At 52.7% G+C, this 22,040-nt stretch overlaps 5 protein-coding genes and 1 non-coding gene across 6 annotated transcripts; 4 read left to right on the top strand and 2 right to left on the bottom strand.

Annotated features, from left to right (window-relative positions):
* Positions 1-1,628: 1,628 nt before the first annotated feature.
* On the top strand, positions 1,629-2,663 carry N0V96_004378 (uncharacterized protein; the record flags this gene model as incomplete). The annotated part of the gene is made up of 1 exon (XM_053188445.1): positions 1,629-2,663. The coding sequence occupies one exon, from the start codon at positions 1,629-1,631 to the stop codon at positions 2,661-2,663; it is 1,035 nt and encodes a 344-aa protein (XP_053054407.1).
* Positions 2,664-2,984: 321 nt separating this feature from the next.
* N0V96_004377 (uncharacterized protein) lies at positions 2,985-3,557 on the bottom strand (the record flags this gene model as incomplete). Its single annotated transcript, XM_053188444.1, has 1 exon — positions 2,985-3,557. The coding sequence occupies one exon, from the start codon at positions 3,555-3,557 to the stop codon at positions 2,985-2,987; it is 573 nt and encodes a 190-aa protein (XP_053054406.1).
* Positions 3,558-9,587: 6,030 nt separating this feature from the next.
* On the bottom strand, positions 9,588-9,669 carry N0V96_004376. The gene has a single exon. It is a non-coding gene; the product is annotated as a tRNA-Ser (tRNA).
* Positions 9,670-11,017: 1,348 nt separating this feature from the next.
* On the top strand, positions 11,018-11,730 carry N0V96_004375 (uncharacterized protein; the record flags this gene model as incomplete). The annotated part of the gene is made up of 2 exons (XM_053188442.2): positions 11,018-11,025; positions 11,190-11,730. 2 exons carry the CDS (start codon positions 11,018-11,020, stop codon positions 11,728-11,730), a joined length of 549 nt encoding a protein of 182 aa, XP_053054404.2.
* A 3,757-nt stretch (positions 11,731-15,487) lies between these two features.
* N0V96_004374 (uncharacterized protein) lies at positions 15,488-16,398 on the top strand (the record flags this gene model as incomplete). The annotated part of the gene is made up of 4 exons (XM_065757101.1): positions 15,488-15,547; positions 15,591-15,807; positions 15,930-16,234; positions 16,351-16,398. 4 exons carry the CDS (start codon positions 15,488-15,490, stop codon positions 16,396-16,398), a joined length of 630 nt encoding a protein of 209 aa, XP_065614314.1.
* Positions 16,399-19,930: 3,532 nt separating this feature from the next.
* On the top strand, positions 19,931-21,847 carry N0V96_004373 (uncharacterized protein; the record flags this gene model as incomplete). The annotated part of the gene is made up of 3 exons (XM_053188440.1): positions 19,931-20,277; positions 20,393-21,627; positions 21,693-21,847. 3 exons carry the CDS (start codon positions 19,931-19,933, stop codon positions 21,845-21,847), a joined length of 1,737 nt encoding a protein of 578 aa, XP_053054402.1.
* Positions 21,848-22,040: the final 193 nt, after the last annotated feature.

Here is a 22,040-nt window from a genome sequence, read left to right as displayed (position 1 = left end):
GCGCCACTCAACACTTCATCTGTAGCACAGTCCGTTGCCGTCGCGGGAAAGCGGAAGCGATCGAGGCGAGGCAAAGCGCAAAGAAAGCGCGCCAAAGCGAACAGATGTCCGGCGCGGGCTCATGCACGGCGGACCGTCATCTTGGGAAGCAAGGCTAGAACTCACATGAATCCGTACCGTCTGTTAGAAGAGTGGAGGGGGCCAAAGGATCATTTTAAATCACTATGGGAGGGATGAGGGGTCGACTCAGACGCAAAGTACAAAACTCGCGGCGCCAGCGCGACAAAGTCAGACTCCCACACTTCCTTCGCGTCCACCACAATGTGCTTTCTTTAGCACCCGGTGGCTGGCACGGCTGGCTCGCACTTTGCAGTTCGCACATGCTTTCGTCTTGTTATCTGTGTGCTTGTCTGGTCTGGATGCGCTAGGACCGTTTCTTTTCGATGAGGGTAGGGGGTAAGCCAACTGCTTGGGGGAGCTAACTTGTCGAGGAAAACAGCCCGCCGAGCGTTGTCTTCATCGGCGGTTTTGGGAATGGTGAGTCGGGTCGACCGTCACAGTCGCATTGCATTCCTCGGGTGAGGCAGGCGAATATCCCGAAAGTATGGGCACCACGCCGTTTGCTCGCATTCCAGTTGGGCATGTCAATCTCTGGATATCTTCTCTCACTTGATCATTTCTTTCTTTTACGTTAGACGTTTCGACCCGTTCCAACTCAAGTGATTCTCTGTGTTGGTTCTCATCTCGTGGAGCCACGAGCCAACACCGTCATGATCCTTGCCCCTAAAACCACGGTTCCATGGTGTAGATTGCTTGGACGTGCCAAAGCGGCCTAGTCCGTCACATCATCCCCCAGGCACGGGAAATTATCACAACAGGGGCAGCACCACTTCCGGACTCTGTTATATAGGTTCTCTTATTGATGGAGAAAGCCCAGCAACAGGGGGCCAGGAGGAGAGTTTCCTGAACGGATCATGGATTCGCAGGTAACAGTTGACTCTGCTTGCCCACTTTTCGTTTCTCTCTCGCCTTCCATTCTTCCTGTTCCCCCTTCCTTCACTCACTCTCATTCATTACGTTTCGCTTCAATTTCATTCATTCAATTGAAGGCGAAACAATCCCACAAAGCGGTTCACTCTTTTCCCGCTTGACGTGTACCGGGGCTGGGGTTTAGAAATACGGGCAGAGAGAGAACACCGGACCCCCAAATTCAATTCACAGCAGCGCGGCGCATTGCGCTTCCCAGGGCGCGCCCACTTTCGCTCGTTTGAAACAAGGTCGCATTTGTTCGAGATACATTCGTTTCTTTTATATCAAGGGTTCAGCCACAGCAAGGCTGCGAAACTCTGTCCACGTCCCGGGAAGGCCGAGATAATGGTGCGGGATCTCGCCGTATAACCCAACCTACACGCAACGCCAATAGCCTTGCCGCCGAAAGAAAGCAACTCTGGCAATTATTATCTGCAAGGCCTGGCATCGGCAATTGCATTTGCCAGCTTTTTGCTTCGGGATCGAATAGGAATTGGGCAACACTGGAGGGGTATTCAACAGGCGGAATCCAACTAGAGGAATCGGATACGACCAGATCAAAGTAAGGTGGCAAGAGGATAGGAATCATCGGTAACAAGATGATGAACGACCGCCCTCCTCCGCCGGACGAACCGGACCCGATCGTCCCCCGCGACTTGAAAGCAAAACGTACCGTGCCGTCACCCCGTAAAGCGGCCACCATCCGGAGCGCAAAGGGATCCATCTTTGGCAAAGCATCCATACCCAGTGTCTACTGGGCGGGCGACGACCCGACGCCCATGAACAATGAAGAGTTCACGTTCTACCGCGAAGACACGCCGCCGCTGCCGGAGGGTGCCGGGGGCGACAAGGCTGCTCGATCGCGGGGGTATCGGCAGAGCGTGTTCGATCACGACGAGGAGGATAGTGACCGCAAGAGGAAGCGCAAGTGCTGCGGTATGACGATGTGGGTGTTTTGGTTGCTCGTTGCCCTGATTATTGCGGTTGTTCTCGGAGTTGGTATTGGTGTTGGTGTCGGCATTGGCGCGAATCAGAAGTCGGACCAGAGCGCCGCGACGACGAGGTATGTGCTTCTTCCTCTCTTGAACTTTGATATGCGCGTGGATCTGTCGATTAACAAAGCTCTCCTCAGTAGCTCAACTTCAATGCCCACGCCAACTACCGGCGCAAGCTCGGCATCAACAACAATGATCGTGCCCACAATGTCCAGCTCTTCTGCTATGCCACGGAGCAGCAGCGACGCAACCGCAACCGAGACATCATCAACAACGATACCGACCTCGGTGACAAGCACCTCCACGTCTGCCCCGTCGCCGACAGCAACCTCGAGCGGCAACGCAATCTGCCCAGACGCAGACAACACCGTCTACAACGTCATCGGCTCCGACAAGCGCTTCCTCCGGGTCTGCGGGGTCGACTACAGCGGCGACGACGGCGCCATCGACATGTCCAACACGCAGGCGAGCACCATGGGCGACTGCATGGAGATTTGCGCAAAGTCAGCCCAGTGCACCGGCGTATCGTGGGGCAACGTTATGATCAATGGCGCCGCGGAGCTGCGGTGCTGGCTGAAGCGGGACTTGAAAAAGTCGCATGCGGCGGTAGAGAATTGGAACTTTGCCGTCTTGTTATGATGAAGGAGGATTCTTGTAGATATTTTGGAAACAAAACTAATGATAATGTCAAGTATGCGAAAAGACATGTGGGAGGAAACATCAAGATACCAGGTGGAAGCGGGCGTATACGGAGTCATTATGGACAGCTTCAACGAGGGGAATGAAAGTATCAAGTATGTTTCTCCTCCACGTCTGATGCTATTGAAAAGGCCGTGAAATTTCCAGCAAAATCATAATTCTCCTTACTTCCCCCTCAATCAAGGTAGCAACTTGTGCCAATGAAAGTTGCCGTTCCCAGTTCTCTAAGTCAGGTAAAGGCAAGACGCATCGAACCAACTCTCACTGAATAGCAGCAACGACGAACCCAGCCATAGCCGCCGCCGCAACAACAGCCCCAGTCTCTCTAGGCTTAGCAGCAGCGTTGTGCGATCCCCCGATGCCCCCGGACCCGCCGCCGTTGACCGGCCCCGCACTGGTAATCTGCGCCACGACGGAGCTACACTGATTCGTGCCCGTAGGCAAAACGTCCACGATGCCAGGAACGTCGCTGCAAGCCTGCCACAGCGCGCGGAAGTCGGTGATGTGCTTGTCTCTCCACGACGTGTATGACGACGCATAGGTCGAGTACGCGGAGCCGATTGAACCGGTAATGGTCGGGTCGGAGCAGGCGTCCGTGATGGTCACTGAGAGCGCAAGGTAGGCGGCCACATCGGCGGGCGGGGTGGGCACGTTGTCGGTGATTTTGGGTAGTAGGGAGGTTGCGACGGATGTGCAGGCGTTGAGGTCGCGGCGTTCCTTGATGGCTGCGTTGGCGGCTGCTATGGCTTCGCCGGCGCGGTTTGGTACGTCTATGGCTTGCAGGGCGTTTGCTGTTGCGCAGAGGGCTGCGACGAGGTAGGTTGAGGGACGCATTGTGAGAGTATGTATGGGTATATGTGAGTGTTTGTGAGTGTGTGTGAGTGCGGATCAAGTCCTGCTTTGCAAGTACTGGGTGACGGATGGGTTGATATGGCTGCGGGCAAGGTCTCTGTGCTGTGAGCACGGTCGAGGGAGGCGATGGTGAGTGATGACGGTGATCTATAAGGTGAATGCACGTTCTGATGTCGTCCGGTCCTTAACCTCCTGCTTGGTAAAGGAGTGACGGTCGTCTTATATCAAATTCACCGATATACTCATGCTTCAGATCGTGTAGTATGTGAGCTTGGAGGGAGGCTGACGGTCCCACCCCTAGATTCATGGAGTGATGCATGAGGCTCAATACACCTTGAGGGAGCCAACTGATAGTAGCGATCTCTGCTGCATGAACAACGGGGAACGATGCATGCTCGTCAGAACTCAAGAAAAGCCGCGGCAAGAAACTATGTCGGTCATCCGTTTGGTAAGGCAGAAGGCTCAGTCGCACCTCTGCCTGGCATCCTCGGCCCGCCTTCTCATCATCTCGTGTCGGAAGGACCTGTAAAACGCGCCCCTACGCTCAGCCACCGCTACGCCGGACGCGTTTAGAAGATCTTGACGGAGGCGGGACATTAGCGTCAAAGCCAAAGTGTCAGGAATGTGTGGCACTCTCATTGGCATGCAAGTGAAGGTCGGGGAATGAGACATGTCGCGCTCTAGCGTTATGGTGCTGGGAAAATGTCGGTGCCTTCACCCATATCCTCCTGGCTTTCAGCCCCGGTACCATATTTTGGTGATATCTTGACGCTTTCATATCCACCGCCGGCCTGCTGTGGCTTCTTATGTCTCATGGGATATTAGCCTTGCCGGCTGACGGTTTCTACTTTTACGCCTCTCGGTGGTTGAGAGTGTCAAACGCTTCGACGATCCGTGACATCGCCGGAAGAGGCAATGATGTGGGAACGTGCTGACCAACCTAGAGAGCGAACTCACGACGAACACCGCCATGTTGCTTTGACCGTGAAATAACGCTGACATTTTCTCTAACTCGAAGTCAATCCGATGTTCGGCGTATCATGGCATTCCGCATCTCTTGGTTTTCTTCCTCCCTGCCTCAGCGAGAGGCATCCTGTGCGTCATTCTGTATCCTTGCGTCTTTCCATTCCGTCCCAATTCCCCCTCAAGGTTCATTACCCGCATGGAACAAATACGTCCTCAAGATCCCTCTGATGTACGACTTTCCAGCTCCGTGGCCTCACACTCCTTGACCGCCTTCGAGTGTCGAGCATAAGACTCAAAGATGCCCATGAAGGGAATGATGAGCAAGAAGAGTGGAACGAGTTGACTGAATACAATCTCATCATCTTCTTCGACGTTTTCCAAAAGCAAGCGTGCGGCATATCGATCGAAGAGAAGAGACCATACCCCAAAGACGAAATATCCGGTCAGCCCTAGCAGCATCCCGGTTTCAGACGCAAAAAAGTACCACACGGCCAGAGGCAATGTTTTCAGCGCCTTCCATACTTTGTTTTCTGTCCATCGCTTGAAGACCAGTTCTGGACTCAGAACGTTGACTGGCTGGCCTTGCTTGTCGACAAGGAAGCTTCTAATGTGGTCCATCCAGTAGATACGACCAGTGCGCCAAGTGAGGAAAATCTGTACTGCATAGAAGTACGACATCAAGACCATGTTGGCCACCATCTGGCTCCATGGCGAATTCCCTCGTTGCTCGACTAACATGCAGTCCATCGGGCAGCCCAAGTAGGCATAGGCCATTTGGAACCCGGTAGCCCAGAACGCAAAGATAAGGAAAACAAATGTGGCGAACATTAATAGGATCCGTAAGGCACGACTGAGACGTGCAGCAAGTTCGTTTTGCTCGTGATTATAACGATGCGGATGCGTTCTCTTGACGCTATCTCTCATCCTTCGAGTGACTACCATCGATAGCAGATGAGAGTTGGTGCAGAACCATGCGAGGTCCGTGATGATGAGAAAATGGTAAACTGAGATCTTTCGTTGCGCTATCTCTGTGAACCCGGCAACTAAGATGGCGAGGCCTGTCACAAGTTGAAGATCGCTGAAGGTGTTGACGAGATCGTAGGCGATGAGAGACTGCAAGTCAGGGCTGACGCCCTTCCGATACATGAAGTGGCGGAGAGGCTCCGATACGCGTCTGCGAACGGATCGGTCGACCGGGTTGAAGGTCTGTCTCTGTTCGTTGGTACGGCCGACGATGAAGCAGTATATTGATAAACAGAGGGTGAAGAAAGCAGTGATGGTGAACGCAACAATTACCTGGACTCGGTTGAAATATTAGCAGACGATCATATCGAGTCTGGTGCTCTGGAAGTTGTAACTTACACACTTCCCTGCAATATCTGGTTTGGGTTCCATGTTCGGACAATCACAAGTCGCGTAGTAAGAACATGGCTTTGCGTTGAATTCACTGACGCTGATTTGGTAATCGATAGTGCTGTTCCGACATTGAACAAAATCTTCTGAGGGGGTGGCAGAGTTCGCATTCGTGAGCTCTGTAATGTAGGCAGGCCTCATCATGTATAGTCTTTGAGCAGTCCACTCGGATATCTGATTCAGCTTTGCTATGTTGCTTTGTGAATTTGTCGTCAGATGGGATGGCGAACATGGCCGAGGGAGCCGGATCGGGCATTTTATATGAGTAACTTGGCATCAAAGTGCTAGCCAACCCCTGGGATGTTCGACCAAATCACGACTTCAAAAGTTCGTTCAAAGAAACTAACAGTTACACAACGTGGCACCGGCGAAGTGCCGGTAAAGAGCCTCGCGCCAACGCCGGCTCCGGAATGTTTCAACGCCATGGCTTTACTAGAGGAACTTACACTTCAGCTCTGGGCCACAATAGCCCCCATCCAAATTGAAGGCTCAAGAAGGCTGCACTGCTTGCGACTCTGATGACAAGCCTGGCTTTCGAAGCTGAAAACTGAAGGCCTGCCACGTCTTGTGTATCTCTTTCTGCCAAGACTCACTTGACGTGAGCGTCGTACGCTGTTGTGACGATGGCCCGGAAGCATGATCCCGATGATTTGGGCCACGCCGATCCCGGCCGGGACGTCCCGAGACGGAGGCCACGCCGCCAGTATCCACATATCATCCGGCAAATCTCTTTTTTTCGAGGCTACCCGTTTGGACCTATGGTCTCATGTTTTCAAGCTCGGGCACCCCCCGAGACTAGGCGCATACACCTTGAGTATCTTGAGTAGTCAAGTGGCCAACTGTGAAAACGTCTTCCCTGATTGTGTGCTCCTTGACTCAGCACATCCTACAATTACAGAAACAGCAAGACTCAACCACGCCTCCTTCGTTCAGCAAACCCCTCTCCTGACACGTCTCGCTATCCTACGTGCCACTATGCAGCGTTCCGTGGCTAAATCAGTATCATCCTTGAATTTGTGTCGATGCTCTAGGCTTTGGTCCGATTCTACTTTGGGTGCGGATGATAAGTACGTTTTCTTCCCAACCTTGGTGGAAGTTGATACCCGCAAAAGTACGGAACCATAAAAGTAAGTTCGGCGGACATTGTGGTACCAGCTGTACCTTGGTAGCCTAAACAACGGAGGAGTTTATAAAAGGACAAGAGTACTTGAAAATGTCTCACTTGCTCGGAGGACATTTGTTCCTCAGACCTGTGATGCTGTCAGCATATTGTAACTTTGTTGCAAGCTAGATTGGATGTAGTGAGCAGTGACCGAGACCCTTTTTCTGCTTCTGGTGGCTTGGCGGGTTGCTATCCAAGAAGGCTCGGTTCTCTCTCCATCATTACGAGCCTACAGCTGCAGGCTCGTATAAGGGTTTAGACCGGCAGGAACTGTGATGAAAATTATTGATCATTGAGCAGCTTTTCTCTTGATTGAGATATGTATCAGCCTCGTGAGATCGTATTCCGAGTTCTCCTTTCTACTGGTTCTTCTTGGAATCTACCTGTAGGATCCCCTCCAGACACCAGCAACCCATTCAGAATGTCATGGAGTGGTCCGTTCATATTGAATGGCAACTACAGCGCGCTAGAAAACGTGGTGTTGAAGATGCGTTCTCCAACAGGGCAGCGTGTTGTATCTCAATTCTGGGAATATCTGTAGAACGAAGGATGCGCTCTTGTCACAAATTGGTAATGGTCCTGGCGCTGGGAATGAGTGGTTTTCTTGATCAACATGTTGTCACCGCCGGGGCTGTTCTAGATTTTCCTACATATACCAAGGACCTACAGTGACTAAGCCTGAGCCTGTGTGCCGGGACCGAAGTCGGCAATGTCAAGGACGTTAGGTTCGAAACGATATGTGAAGCCGCATCTTAGACGAATTACCTTACACAGGATGACACATCATCTGCCAATCGCGCCTCTGACAGCCAAGTGCCGAAAGCCTAACATGGAGATGCAGCTCAACGTTGATAGCAAATACTCGAGCGATTGGCCAAAGCTTCTCGAGCCTTCAACTCAATGACTGTACTGCCTCGGCTGAGGGATCACTGCCCAGTTCCGAGCTTCCTTGCGACCTTGGGTATAAAAAGCCATTAGGCTGCCCATCATATGGCCTGGTGAGACTCGCATCATCGGAAGAAATCCCGAAAACACCGGTAACCTTGTCAAGTACTGAACTCTCTGAAAATGGCAGCAGTATCTCATCCGAACTCACTCGCTGGCTTGGAGCCATGGAACAAGGACCAGGACACCGTCTACGCCCTAAATCGCGGCGACCTAGCCAAGGAGCGTGAGCGGCTCGAGTACAACCACAGAAACATCTTCCTCCCTCTTTGCGGTGGGCTCTGCCCCCAACAAATATTGACACATCTCAAGAAGCAGCAGAACCCTCGAGTCGCTGAGATCGCAACTGGCACCGGCATCTGGCTGAGAGACATGGCAAAATTGCTCCCCTCCACCGCCGAGCTACGAGGCATCGATATGGACACCACCAAGTTTCCCCCTCCAACTGACTTACCTCCAAATATCTCTCTTCTGCATCAAAATGCGTTGAATCCGTATCCAGAGGAAATGTATGGGTCATTCGATATGGTGCATATCCGATTGATTGGATCTGGAATGCGGAAGGAAGACTGGAAGACTCTGGCAGCGAATGCGTTCACGCTTTTACGCCCCGGGGGATACATCCACTGGGAAGAAGCCGGCGATACGTCCTGGAAGTGCGTCCCGCCTAGCCACGCTTTTGACGAGTGGTCTAGAATCAGAATGTTGTGGTCCATCAAAGTTGGCCGCAATCCATTGTGAGTTCTTCAGAATTCTCAACACTATCTACAGTGCTTCCAGACAAGTTCCAGTCACTACAGTCATAGCATTTCCATCTTGCTCATCCTGGTTATCCAATACAGCATGCCCGCTCAACTGCCCCTCGTGCTCCGCGACGCTGGCTTCACGGATGTCGACGATAAAGTCTGGAACACTTTCAGTGTGGAGGGCATGATGCGAGAGTCGATGAGAAAGATAGCCACAGAGGTTGCTCAGCCAGTAATGCTGTCTATACTTGAATCTGGAGGCGTCGACACTCTACAAACCACCAAAGACATGTACAGGCTCGAGTCAGAGTTGAAGCGAGACATAAAGAACGGGGCGTTGATCGGGATTTCCTTGACCTGGTTCTGGGGTAGGCACCCGTGAGGTTACACAAGAGCTGATGCACGTATAGTCAAAGACTAGAGAAATAAACACTCTTTATTCAGTCGGCAAAGAAGATGATCAAGGCGGCAGTTTGACAGGAGTATGGGAGCCAGCCACCACTCGAAGGTACTTGAGTGAAACATGACTGAACCTGGGAAAGAATTGGAGTTACGAACACATGCCAACCATCAACGTTATTTCGCCTTGCAGGATATCTGGAATTCGCTACCAGCAGAATTGAAAGTGCTGTTACACTAAGATGATGCAGGACTGTTGGGTGACTTCACTGACTAGCATATCATCTTGGACTTTCGAGTGACATTTGGCAGCCACAAAAGCTCAACTATACCATACTCGTGGTATTCAAAATGGAACAGTGCATGAAAACAAAAGATAATCGACGTTGGCCTGATTCGAACAGACGCTCCCGAAGGAACAAGATTTCTAGTCTTGCGCATTAGACCACTCTGCCACAACGCCGGTGATCCATGTTGCGGATGCAATATGATGTGGAGATGCTGAGGCAGGCCAATTGTGAGAAGAAGATCCCAACCATAACAGACCCATGTGAAGTGAGGTGGGTGACGACAGTGCAAAACGTGCAGGTATGCCCTATATTGCCAGGGACGAAGTTTAGGCGCCAGAAGCCATTGCAACTTGTGATTGATATCAAACGGCTTCCTGATTGTATAATTTGATGTCTTTTGTATGATCATGCCCCTGATGTCATGAGCTTAGAACGTCGGCTACAGAGACATTGAAGAGGTCGTGATAGGAAATGTTTTTACGTTAATTCTTGCGGCCGCTCAACTCAGTAAAATTGATCCCTCGAGGTTCGATATGTTCAATCTGTATCATAGTTGAATAAAAGCTTTTTCAAAAGTTGATGAGTTGAAGACTTCTGCAGGTTAAGAGAGTGGACTCAGTACAAGTACCTTGGCTGGTAGGCGTTCGCCAGGAAAGTAGCGTGATGTACTGAGTACAGTTTGACGCAATGTCTATGTATAGCGGCAATATTGAATCCAGCATAACCTCTCCTGCATCAAACTGTCAAGTATTAGGTTTCTGCAAGGCTTACGTGAAGGAACGCAGTGATCAAATGCGTTCCCCAGAAGATGTCGCGGTGGCGCACCGCGTGATGCGTCACCGGAAACCTTCCTCACCTACACAATTAACCCTCCACTTCACAATCTCGACCGCCCAGTGACGCATTCTAAGATGGTAGGATATATCATTAGCAAAGCAGCCACCCCAATAAATGGCAACTTATGCCCGCCCGAACCTTGCCAATTTCCCCAACTTCTCGCAAAGCAATCAGATGTTCACCGACATGGACCTTAAGTCTTAGAAGGACCTTGTTGAACTTTGCTTGATATCAACCCCATTGACTTATCACTTGATCCTTAACATGGCGAGGGTCACTCCAAGATATCTGAGCCGGGATCCCAACCAGAGTATAAAGTCCAAGCTGCCCAGCTTGCTTTCGACTTTCTGCCCCTGGTGATATAATGCAGCTATGAGCTCTTGTGCTTAACTTGTTGTAATGTACAAGAAGGACTTTAGTGAACCACCAAGAACAATGTCAAATGGCAGCGTGACTTATAATTCGCAGGCAGAGGCCTCGCAAGGGGCACCCAAGGCGAAACACCTTCGTCTCCTGAATGGGGGATACGCTCCCACTCTTGCCTTCTTTACAATTTCCGAGGACATCGACACAACAACTCTCGGGCATCATGTCACCAGACTTATCAAAGCAGGGGTTGTAGGCATCGGTATTCACAGTTTCATCGGCGAAGCAGTGCACCTTACGAGGGAGGAACGCAGCACCATGATCAGGTGCGCAGCCGATACTATCTACAGATGTTATTGCGACAGACTCAAGAATACTCGGGCTTCATTGATCGACGCGTGCGGTGCTCAGCCGACGCGTGGGACACTTCAACTCTGTCGAGACGCAGCCGAGAAATCGGCGCGTCTCACGCACTGATAACAGTTCCAAGCTATTACGCATCTGTCGTCAACAATGAAATGATCATACAGAACTTCTACGATGTTGCGGACAGATCGCTCATCCCACTGATCATCGACAATTTCCCGGCGGCGACATCAAAACTGGAGCTCACCTTTGATGACATCCTCCGTATCGCAAAGCACCCCAACTTCGTGGGCGTCAACTTCAAGTACGACAACCTGAAGAATCTCGCGCGGGAGGCTTATGGTTTATTTCCCATGGGCCTCTTTGTGGCCGGCGGCAACACCAACTCCATCCGCCAGTGTCAAGTCCTCGGGGCGAATGGAACGATCGCGGGGCTCACCAACTTCGCAACGTATGCGTGCGTGCGCGTCAGGGAGCTCTCCGATCAAGTCGAGCTCCGTGAGGCGGAGCATATGCAGGCAGTCATTGCGAGAGGGAACTCGGTCGTCACTGGACTAGGGCTCGTGGGTATGAAGGTGGCGGTCAAATTTTGGAACGACTACGGAGGCGCGCCGCGGAAGCCCTGCTACCTGCCGCCACTTATTGAGGTCGTCAAAGTTTCATAAGAGCTGAGTTGGCTGTTCCCTGGCAGAGGAAGAGGCGGGAGCGCCAGTTACGAGATGCTGACTATTGATGTGGTCCTGCTCTAGTTACTCACGAGAGACCGGATGGTTCGGACTCAAGCTACTGAACGAGTTGAAATTGATCAGCTTTGATTTGTTGTTATTTCAGAAGTATGTGCTTTACTCTTGAATCTGTTGAGTGAATCATGTCGGACACTTTGGATGCCACCTATGATTCAACATCGCCTCATATATGAGAATCACTGATTGACCGCCGCGCTGAGTCAAAAACGTTCACACAGCCGGTACCCGCCCGGCATTCACAACAGAGACGTCCGGGACCAAGACGAGGCACCGACAATAGAGCCGATGAGGGAGGCCGCAGTGACGGCCAGGAAAATGGGCTTTCCGGCCGGACCAGCTAGACTTGCCCAGTGGCAGCGTCGCAGCTGCAAGGGCCGTGTCAGATTGAGCGCCGGGCGCGAAAGACGGATGACGCGGCATCAGAAAGTGGAACTCCATAGCTGCGGGCTGTGGCCGGGGAAGAAGTGCACTACCGATTCGAGCGTACTCAAGTTAAGACAGCCTAAAATATGCGGGGATAGTGATTATGGCAATCAATATTCATGAAGACAGTTCTTCGGATGCTCTGCGCAGAACAGCAGCAGTCACGGAACAGCCACCTCAGTCAAGACGGTGCGAATCCATCACCGAAGTGAGTGCTGGAGCCTGCGAACAGCAAAACACTTACAAAACAGAAAATCCATGTAGTTTTGTAAGTGGTAGGTAAGCGTCAGGCGTTGGCTATCCGATTATGAGGGACAACTTCTCTCTCGGGCTGTCTGCGTCTCACCTCGCGCCACTCAGGATGTCTCTCTTTTGACGGCCGGCGTTTGAGTCACATACTTCCACTATGTGCATGTCTGAGACTCTATCTTTGATTTCATACAGAAATAAGAAAGACTCGTCAATCTGATATAGTATTTAGCGTCCTTATCTTTGATCTTAGAAGCAGAATGTCTTGAGTACTAACACTGTGGTTCGTGTTAGGTAGGTGGCCTATCTCGTGGAACTTATGGAAGCGATATAGGCGGCTTCTCGCATAAGTCTCATCGGCCCTTACACGGATCCCATCCAAATGCTCCGCATTGCACTTTGCAGAGTTGAACAGCTCCAGTCAATCTAGAAGCCGCCATTTGGCCAAGCGCCCAGTTTCATGCCGAACGGCGGCTACTGACGACATCTTGCTGCATCCCGAAAGCCAAAAGATCCACCGTCCGACCACCAAAAGACCGAAAATGAAGGGGAAATGGAACTCAGGAGAGCAGGTGTGTGATTATGTCATCCTCACTCGGCCGATAGAATCGGTCAGTACCCGAATCAAGCAGATGGAGGTCTTGGCCCATGTTGAGAGGCACAGCGGGAATGTGGAGGGGCCTCAGCTCCTGTTTCTCCATCTTTCATCCTAATGATCCCATAATTCTAAAAAGTGCATTTCATCTCCCACATTCTCCGTCGCATAAACAACTGCAGCCACGTCCTTCGCTTGTCTATCCGCGCCCATCCCCTTTTCCCCTTCCTTGCTTCGTCTCCTCCTCACCTGTAGGTAAAATTCAAACGGCCCAATCTAACGGGCTCAGTTCTGTTCAGGAGGAGTCTGACTAGGAGGAGGGGCCGAGGGGGGGCCCTGGAGCCTGTGCCTGGTCTGGCCCAGGTACCCGCTGATGGGACAAGGTTTAGCGCCCTTGACCCTGCCTCGGATCCACGATGTAGGCACGGGGGTGAGTTTCAATGTGTTCAGTTGATGATCGGACGAAGAAGGCGAGAAGAAGAAACGAGGACCGATGAGCGCCCTGCCTGGTAACACCTGGCCTGGTCTGGCCGCGGGCAGCCAGTCTGCACACCGACAATTAGCCAAGCCGGGTACGAAAAGCAGACCAGAAGAGAGAACCACTTGGGAGGATTGGGAATGCGTTGGCTTTTTCGAATGACGCGCGCCATAAAGTGGCCCACGACCTGAAAGCCAAGTCGGGTACAACGGAGTCCACATTGGTGAAAGCCTTTGGTCTGAAGTTGATAAAGAGATGCGCTGAGAATTGAGGCCCTGAGACGCGATAGCGCACCGAGTGATGCCATCGCTGCGACCGAGCTGGTCAGCTGAAGTCGCACTGGAGAAGGATCTCATTCTATGTGAGATGCATTCAGATTGAACGGCAGTGCATCACGGTCACCGTTTACCAGTCAGTAGCTAAGTCCGGGCGACGATTACTGACATGGTCAAGTTTCGATTAATACGCTTCGCCCTTGCTTGCATGTGAACTTGATAGGGGCTTCGGCCAAGGTAGGTCAGGCTCGCCCAGCTCCAGTTCACATCAATAGATTGGCAACAGTCGAGATTGTCTTCACGGAGGGAGCTTCTCGAAACAGGCCAGCTACCCGCACAGCAACTCAAATTTTTCCCAAGAAGGAGACGAAGAAAAAAAAAAACGTGGAGAGCGATAAACACGATCTGTCATGCCCCTTAAAGCCAGCCAGTTCCCACCCGACGAGCGCATCGACCTTTTATTTCTCGCTTGCAGGGACGTTCCAGGTCGTAAAGATCCTCATATGATCTCCCGTTGAGGTCATCGAAGATGCGAGAGGCCGAGGAACCGAAGATGGGACGAGGAAAGGGACCGTTACCTCTACCGCAACTACACAGCTTTTGCCCGACTACGACGACGTGAAAGAGGTCAACCGTCCAGATTCCATCGAATCGAGTAAAGCAAAGTGGTGGGGGTCATATGGCGGAGCCGCCTGAAAGATGCGTGATGGCGCCGTTTCAGCCATCCCGGTTCAGGAGCGAGAAGGGCGAAGCAAGGATCATGTCAGACGGCTTCGCTTCGTGCGGCGTGCGCTTCCCCCTCCCCATCTCACTTTCGAGTCGTCCAACTCGAACCCTCGTCACTTCTCGTAGCCGTCACGGCGTCTGCTCTGGAACGTCAGCCAAAGACGGGCAAGACTCGGTCCAAAGAGTGTCCACCTAGCCTCACTCAAATTAAACAACTGGGCGACTACTGCCCGTTGTGGGAGCCCTGCCCGTCATCCGCCCAATCGCTGGCATTCCCTCCACATGGAGCTGACTGGGGGTCGTTGGCTGGCATGTTCCAGGACCACGGATGGATCACATCTCTAGGCTCTTGGTGGCCGTCTTGGTGGCCGTCTACAGTCTTGGAAGGCTGTTGGAGGGTTACTTGCCTACCTATGTCTACCCGTACTCTAGAGTCGACGCAACACGTCTCGTCTTGTACCTGGCAGAGTGACTGCCCAAGGCTGGCCTGAGCTCTTCTCTTGCGTCTGCACAATGAGTCCATGACCATGCAAGGTACTATCAGTTCCCCTGAAAGCTTCGATCGCAACAAGCCGTCTTGCATAGATTGCTCCGGGTCCGTGGCTGGGTCCGGACTGGGTCGCCCATGACACCCACCACTTTGACGGCAAGTCGTAAAGACGGGTTTGCCAGTCGAACTGTATAAGACCATCCTCATGGCCTTCAAACTCTTCTTGCTCGCTCTTCTGATCTGATCTCCTCGTCCCATTCCAAACTTGTCCGAATTTTCATTCACGTTCATTCTTTCAATACTCTCTTTACAGCTGTGCTAGACACAAGCCATTCTTTTGAAGCTTTTCTCAGAACATTGCAAGACAAATCCCAACCGTCAAAACCCTCTTTTTATACCAAAAAACCAACCCAAACTCTACCGTGTAGAAATCAGTCAAAATGCAGTCCAACATCCTCACCGTCCTCTCTTTCGTCGCCGCCGTCTCGGCCCACGGCAAGGTCACCTCCCCCCACTCCCCGCCCCGCCGGTGATGCCTTCAAGGAGGCCTGCGGCACCACCATGTGGAACACCGAGCAGTCCGACCCGTATGGCAACATCCAGGGCCTCGCCCAGCAGGCAGGCAACAGCCTCGACTCCTCCAAGTGCGAGCTCGCCCTCTGCAAGGGCTACAAGTTCGCCGACAACTCTGCCAACATCCAGAGCTACACCCCCGGCCAGACCGTCGACTTCAAGGTCGAGATCCGCGCTCCCCACACCGGTGTCGCCAACGTCTCCGTCGTCGACACCACCAGCAACTCCATCATCGGATCTCCCCCTGATCTCCTTCACCAACTACGCCTCCACCAAGACCGGTGTCGCTGCCAACAACACCGCCTTCAGCGTCACCCTCCCCGACTCCCTCCTCCAACTGCGGCACCGCCGGCAACTGCGTTCTCCAGTGGTGGTGGGACTCTGCTGAGGCCGGCCAGACTTACATGTCTTGCGTCGACTTCACCTCCGGCTCCGGTTCCGGCTCTGGCACTGGCTCTGGCTCTGCTACCCCCTCTGCCGCTCCCACCACCCTCGTGACCTCGGCCGTTGCCTCTGCTACTCCCTCCACCCCTGCCTCTGGCAGCTCCGACCAGGCCGCCGACCCCGTCTCCGCTACTCCCTCCGCTACTCCCTCCGCTACCCCCTCTTCTTCCGTAAGTCTTGCCTATACCAACGTCCCATCTTTCTGAGGCTCTTTTGTCATCAGAGTAGAGTTCGGATTGAAACAGTTACAAGTGGTTCACATTCAGCTAACCTTACTATTCAATAGGCCCCTTGCAAGCGCAACGCCAAGCGGGCTCTTCGCAAGCGCTTCTAAAGTGGAATTTAGAGTTTTAGAGTAGACAGTCGGACTCGCATCTGATACCCGGTCAGCCTTTTTGAGACGAGACGGAAGGGACGAGAGAAAGACGAGATGACTCGGAAACGGATCTCCCAAAGTTTCACACGAAGGGCTTGACCCCAACAAAATCCTGGGATTTGCATGTTCTTGTACAAAGTTTCACACACTTCAATGTTCAATACTTATTCTTCACCCATTATACCCTCCCTCGCGCACCGACGTAATCGTGACAATCTGCGTCTTGACGTGAAACGCCATGTCTCGGTTCCTGGCGAGTACGCCCGAATCCGGGGAATGCGAAGGTAACGTGTTCTTCAATTCTGCCATGTTCCCCTTCGTCTGATTTGATTTCTCTTGCGTAATTTGTCACCTAAATTTTCTTGTAGGTTTATCGAGTCAGCTATACCAACGTCTCAACTTCCATCCCACCATCTGCTATACCACCACGTGTAACTTTCCTCTTTCAGACCAGATGCACAACACGATCAACGTCCGAACTAGCGACAATTTCGAGATGGTTTAGTGTGGTCTGATGTGAAGTCATCACAAGTCGTTAAAAAAACCCCCACCAAAAAAGATAATCCCTCACGACGATCGGCTAAGAGCCAGGGGGTGCGTAAGGCAGAGAAACATCGTGGGAATCCACAGCTGCCAATCATTTCGCGGGGAAGTCGAAACTTTAAAAAGAGAAAATCAAAAGTGATAGAAAGAGCTTGCCCTTGCAAAAAAAATGATCCCGCATTGCTGATCGCTGCTAGTGAACGCCCAGAAAGAGCTTTGTTGCACCCGGCCGGCTGGGCACTTTGTTGCGGATAGTATGTACGGAGTAGTCCGCGTGGGCAAAGGCCGGTGGGAGAAGTCTAAAAACTCTACTGCGGTAGTGCCAAGTTCGAGAGAAATTTGGAAGACCCCTCAAGCTTAATCGTACACCCCTTCCCTACGGCATCCGTCCGAAACGAAACATAAACTATCGGAGACGGGCGGCCGTTGAAACTTTGATCAAGACGGGATGGGCAGGCTTCCTTCCCATGCCTCTTCCGGTATATCGGACACCATCAACGGCCGACGAAGCCGCGTCGAAGCCGGGCGGAAAAGCAGGCCAAGCTGGCTAATAAGGTATTCAATTGAGAGCGGAACGAATTCGAAGACGCAGTCCCTCTGTTCCGCAGATCCCGTCCGTCCCAAAGCTTGCACCTCCACCATCGGCGATTGACGTCGATTTCCATCTCTTCTTCTGCCCGCCTGCAACGGCCGTGCCATCAGCTGTCGCAGCCCTACCGGCCTTGAACTTTGGACTGGCTGGGCAGTCTTGGCAATTCGGACCAGCCAGAACCCGTCTGGGCGACGACAAGGAACGAACATCCTACAAAGGCCGTGGCGGCGGCGGGACCCAGCCAAACGACCGGTTCGAAGGCCCAACAGAGCGTGGACGATGATCGTCAGCTATACCTACCACCTACCGAGGTGAGTGGTTCGGGGCCTCGAGAGAAACCCTCCGGTACCTAGCAATTGCGCTCCAGCTTGCGACTCAGGCTCAACGGACCTACAAACAATCGAAACATTTACAGGCCTCCCGGTGTCGATCCCTTTGGAAATGTTGAAGCAATGAGTTCGGCAAATGAGGTCTTAGGCTCCGACTGACCATCCGGCGATAGAGTTCACTAGCAGAAACACTAGCTCCACCCACTCTGCAGAGTACTCCAGCTTCTCTGACCTCCAACGACGGCCGCTGGTTATGCCAGAATATGAACCCCATGGCCTTAACGGACGTACTACGTCGCTTACTTGGGGTGCCGCGTTATTGAACCACGGCCTCAACGCTCACAAGATATCCTCACTGTACCTAACGAGACACTGCTCTTTCCGACCTGACACGGCGAAGAATGAGCCATGAGGCTCAACGTCTGCTTATCAGTCTGAAAGTTGGCGGTCCGACGCCGGTGTCAGTTCCTGGGCCACGCCGTGGTCATACTCCGTCGATGAGAGATTAGATTGAATGGCCACCGTCTCAAATTCAAAAAATAACCTTTGTAAAGAACACTTTCACAAGAGCGCTACCAATGCCTCCCGATACGGCAGATGGGCCGTACATCACTACAGTAACTCATCCTTCATTCAACTGCTTTGATGTGTTTCTGGTGAGTTTTGCAGAGGAAGCGAAGTCTTCTTTTGTTACGAAGTCTCTATCCTTCGCAATGAACTACGTTGGGCGGACTTTACCTGTCAGCCTTGAAAAGGCGTCCAGAATATCGGGAAGAGCAAAACTTTTTAGCATGAGTGCCCCAATAACACGATAGTATTTATACGAGAAAGAGCTGCTGTTGGCAACTCGTGCGACGGTACTTGACTCTGAAATGGAACCAGTCGCGAAATGATGCCAAAAATAAGTACATTGCTCTTTCGTCCATAAGGTAAGTAAGTTGCGGAACCAAGCCACGGGCAACGGTAGCAGCCGTGACGGTACTTGGCATGAGAGCCGATGGGGCCCCGCACATCGGCCTGGAACCCCGCGCCGAAACCGGTAATCCGGGCGCCGGCGCCGTTGTGACTTTGTCAAGCCAACAAGAGATAGAAAAAAGGAAAAGGAAAAGGAAAAAAGTAGCCCTTTTAACCTACGATAAAAGGAAACTTGTAGAATGATATTGAATCTCATCTATCGATCCTACTCTTTGTGATCTACATGTCATTCACCAACGAATTGAGTATCATCAATCCCCCAAACCGCAATTCCCAACCCTTCAAAATAGCCGACCGGGACGATACCCGACGCAACTGATTCAGCAGCCAACCAATCACCTCACCACCTCAAACCTCCACGCTCCGATCAGGAAGGTCCCACAGTCCAGAAAAGTTGCCCGCGGCATCTCTCCGACAAGACGATTGCATGATAGCACATCATCGCTCAACGCTCCCCTTCTCTCCAAACCTCCCCGTCCCATTGGAGCCTCCCCCCCGACATCTCCGTATCGGCACCGGCCTCAAACCTCCATTCACCCACTCAGCCAACGGTTCCCATCCAACCGACCACTCCCCATCCCCGGGCCTCCCAAACCCGGCTTCGGCAATGACTGGGGTTCAATGCCGTTATCAATGGAACCCCGCCAAACTCCTATCTCGGCGGGGATAGCTTTACCTTAGTATGTAGGATTAACTGAAAGGATGGAGAGCTCTCGAGCGGGAGCTCAGCTGTGCCTATCACGCAATGAACCCGGCACGGCAAACCTGGATTCGGTATGCTTGCATACATAATGACGTTCCCCCGTCCCTAGCTAACCCTTCGCAGTGATTTCTTCCCTTTCTCCCAATTCTTGACGTTTTGAGAAGCCAAGTGTGGTGGTGTTTCCATTCAAAGTTCGATTCCATTAGAAATCAACTACGTTCCCAGGGACCCTCTAGGTTGCTCACACTACGACTATTTGACGATTGACTTGGTCCATCATATTTCATCCTAGCCACCCCACTAGCAACCAAGCTAGACATTGCTTCCTCCTCGGGACAAAAGCCCAAAATGCGCTCCGAACTCCTCCTAACCCTCCTCTCCGCCAACCTCGCAACCTCCTCCTCCCCATTCTACACCGAACCCCAATACCCAATCATCGAGACCGAAGATGCCTCTGCCTCCCCTTCATCCTTTCAATGCGACCTCCCGCCCCCCGTAACCCCCACCGACGGCCTCCCCTCCGCCCGCGACCTCTTCACCTCCAAAGCCGCCGTCCAGAAACAAGTCGAGCGGCACGCGGCACTCGTCCGCGTCCCGTCAATCTGCTACGACGACCTCGGCGACTTCGACAAGGACGAGCGCTGGAACGTCTTTTACGAGCTTCATGATGTGTTGAAGAAGACGTATCCCGTCTTGTGAGACCTCCTACCTCTCCTCCTCTCTCCCTGCTGTTCTTCCAACTTCTCCTTATGAAGCTGTGACTCTTCAGATAGTAGAAAAGATTTACACATAAAACTAACACAAGCAAAGCCACGCCCGCTCAACCCTCGAAAAAGTAAACACTTTCGGCCTAGTCTACACCCTCAAGGGAACAAACCCATCCCTCAAACCCCTCCTCCTCGCAGCCCACCAAGACGTCGTCCCCGTCGCCGACGCCGCCACCTGGACCTACCCGCCCTTCTCCGCCCACTACGACGGCGAGTGGATGTGGGGCCGAGGCGTCTCCGACGACAAGAACTCCTTCACCGCCCTCCTCTCCGCCCTCGAGACACTCCTATCCCTTTCTGGTGACGATGGAAGCTACGCCTGGACCCCTACCCGCACGATCATCCTCGCCTCCGGCTTCGACGAAGAGTGCTCCGGCGCCCGCGGCGCAGGCCACATCGCCACGCACCTCCAGCAGACATGGGGCAACGACAGCATGGCCCTCGTGCTCGACGAAGGCGGCATGGGCCTCCAGCAGCTCGACGACGGCACGCTCTATGCCCTCCCAGCCGTCATGGAAAAGGGCCACGTCGACATCTGGATCAACCTCCACGTCACAGGTGGCCACTCCTCCGTCCCCTTCCCCCACACGGGCATCGGCATCGTCTCCGAAATGGTTGTCGCCCTCGAATCGAAGCCGTACTCCCCTCAACTCACCACCTCCAGCCCCCTGTACGAACATATGGTCTGCCAGGCGCGCTACTCGCCCGACGCCCAGCCCAGAATCACCCGGCTCTTGGAGGAAGGTGACCTCGACGCCCTCGCGGCGGAGCTAATCTCCATTGATCGCCCGACGCACTACCGCCTCCAGACCTCGCAGAGCGTAGACTACTTCCAGGCCGGTCAAAAGATCAATGCCATGCCCGAGAAGATCAAGGTCGGCGTGAACTACCGCGTCGCGCCGCAGAACAGCATCCCCGAGATACAGCACAATGTCGTCAAGTACATTAGCGGTATCGCCGAAAAGTACGGCATCAAGATCAAGGCTTTCGAGGGCGACGACGAGTACGAAAAGTACGCTGCGCTGCACAAGTCAAAGGACATTGGGTTGATGAAGAAGCTCGAGGATGGCGTGAAGCCCTTATACGACGTCGATTACAACGGCACGCTCTTCCTCAGCCGCACGCAGGCGACGCTGCCCGCTCCCATCTCACCCACCACCGGACCGATCTGGGATCTCTTCTCGGGGACGCTGCAGTCCAGCTTCCAATTTGACGATGGCAAAGTCGTGCCCGTGGGCGAGCTGATGACCGGAAACACCGATACGAGGCACTACCTGGGTATGTTTTTCATCAGTGACTGGCACAGGCCCCAGAAAAATGGATGACGAGCTAACAAAGGACAGGCCTTACTCGCAACGTCTACCGTTTCGTACCTATCCGCAACGGGTACACCATCAACGCCCACACCATCGACGAGAGGATCAAGTTTGACGCACACATGGAAATCCTTAGATTCTACTACGACCTCATTCGCAACTTTGATGCCTCAGACGCCTAGGCAAATCATGATCATGAGTGAGATCTGTTCAGAAATGTTTGAAGAGCACGGCTTGACCATGATCGATTCGATAAAAGCATGACTGTAGAGCGAATAGGCAAATGTCAATGAACTGATGATGTGATATGAACAAGATAGTATGGATTTGAAGCGAAGTCTAGATATGCAAGTGATTGTACGGCATCCAATCTGA

The sequence above is a fragment of the Colletotrichum fioriniae genome (genome assembly GCF_027942845.1).
Source record: "Colletotrichum fioriniae strain IMI 355084 chromosome Unknown scaffold_4, whole genome shotgun sequence".
NCBI lineage: Eukaryota > Fungi > Ascomycota > Sordariomycetes > Glomerellales > Glomerellaceae > Colletotrichum > Colletotrichum fioriniae.
The sequence above is the reverse complement of the archived record's forward strand: the minus strand, read 5'-3'. Positions and strand labels throughout refer to the sequence as shown.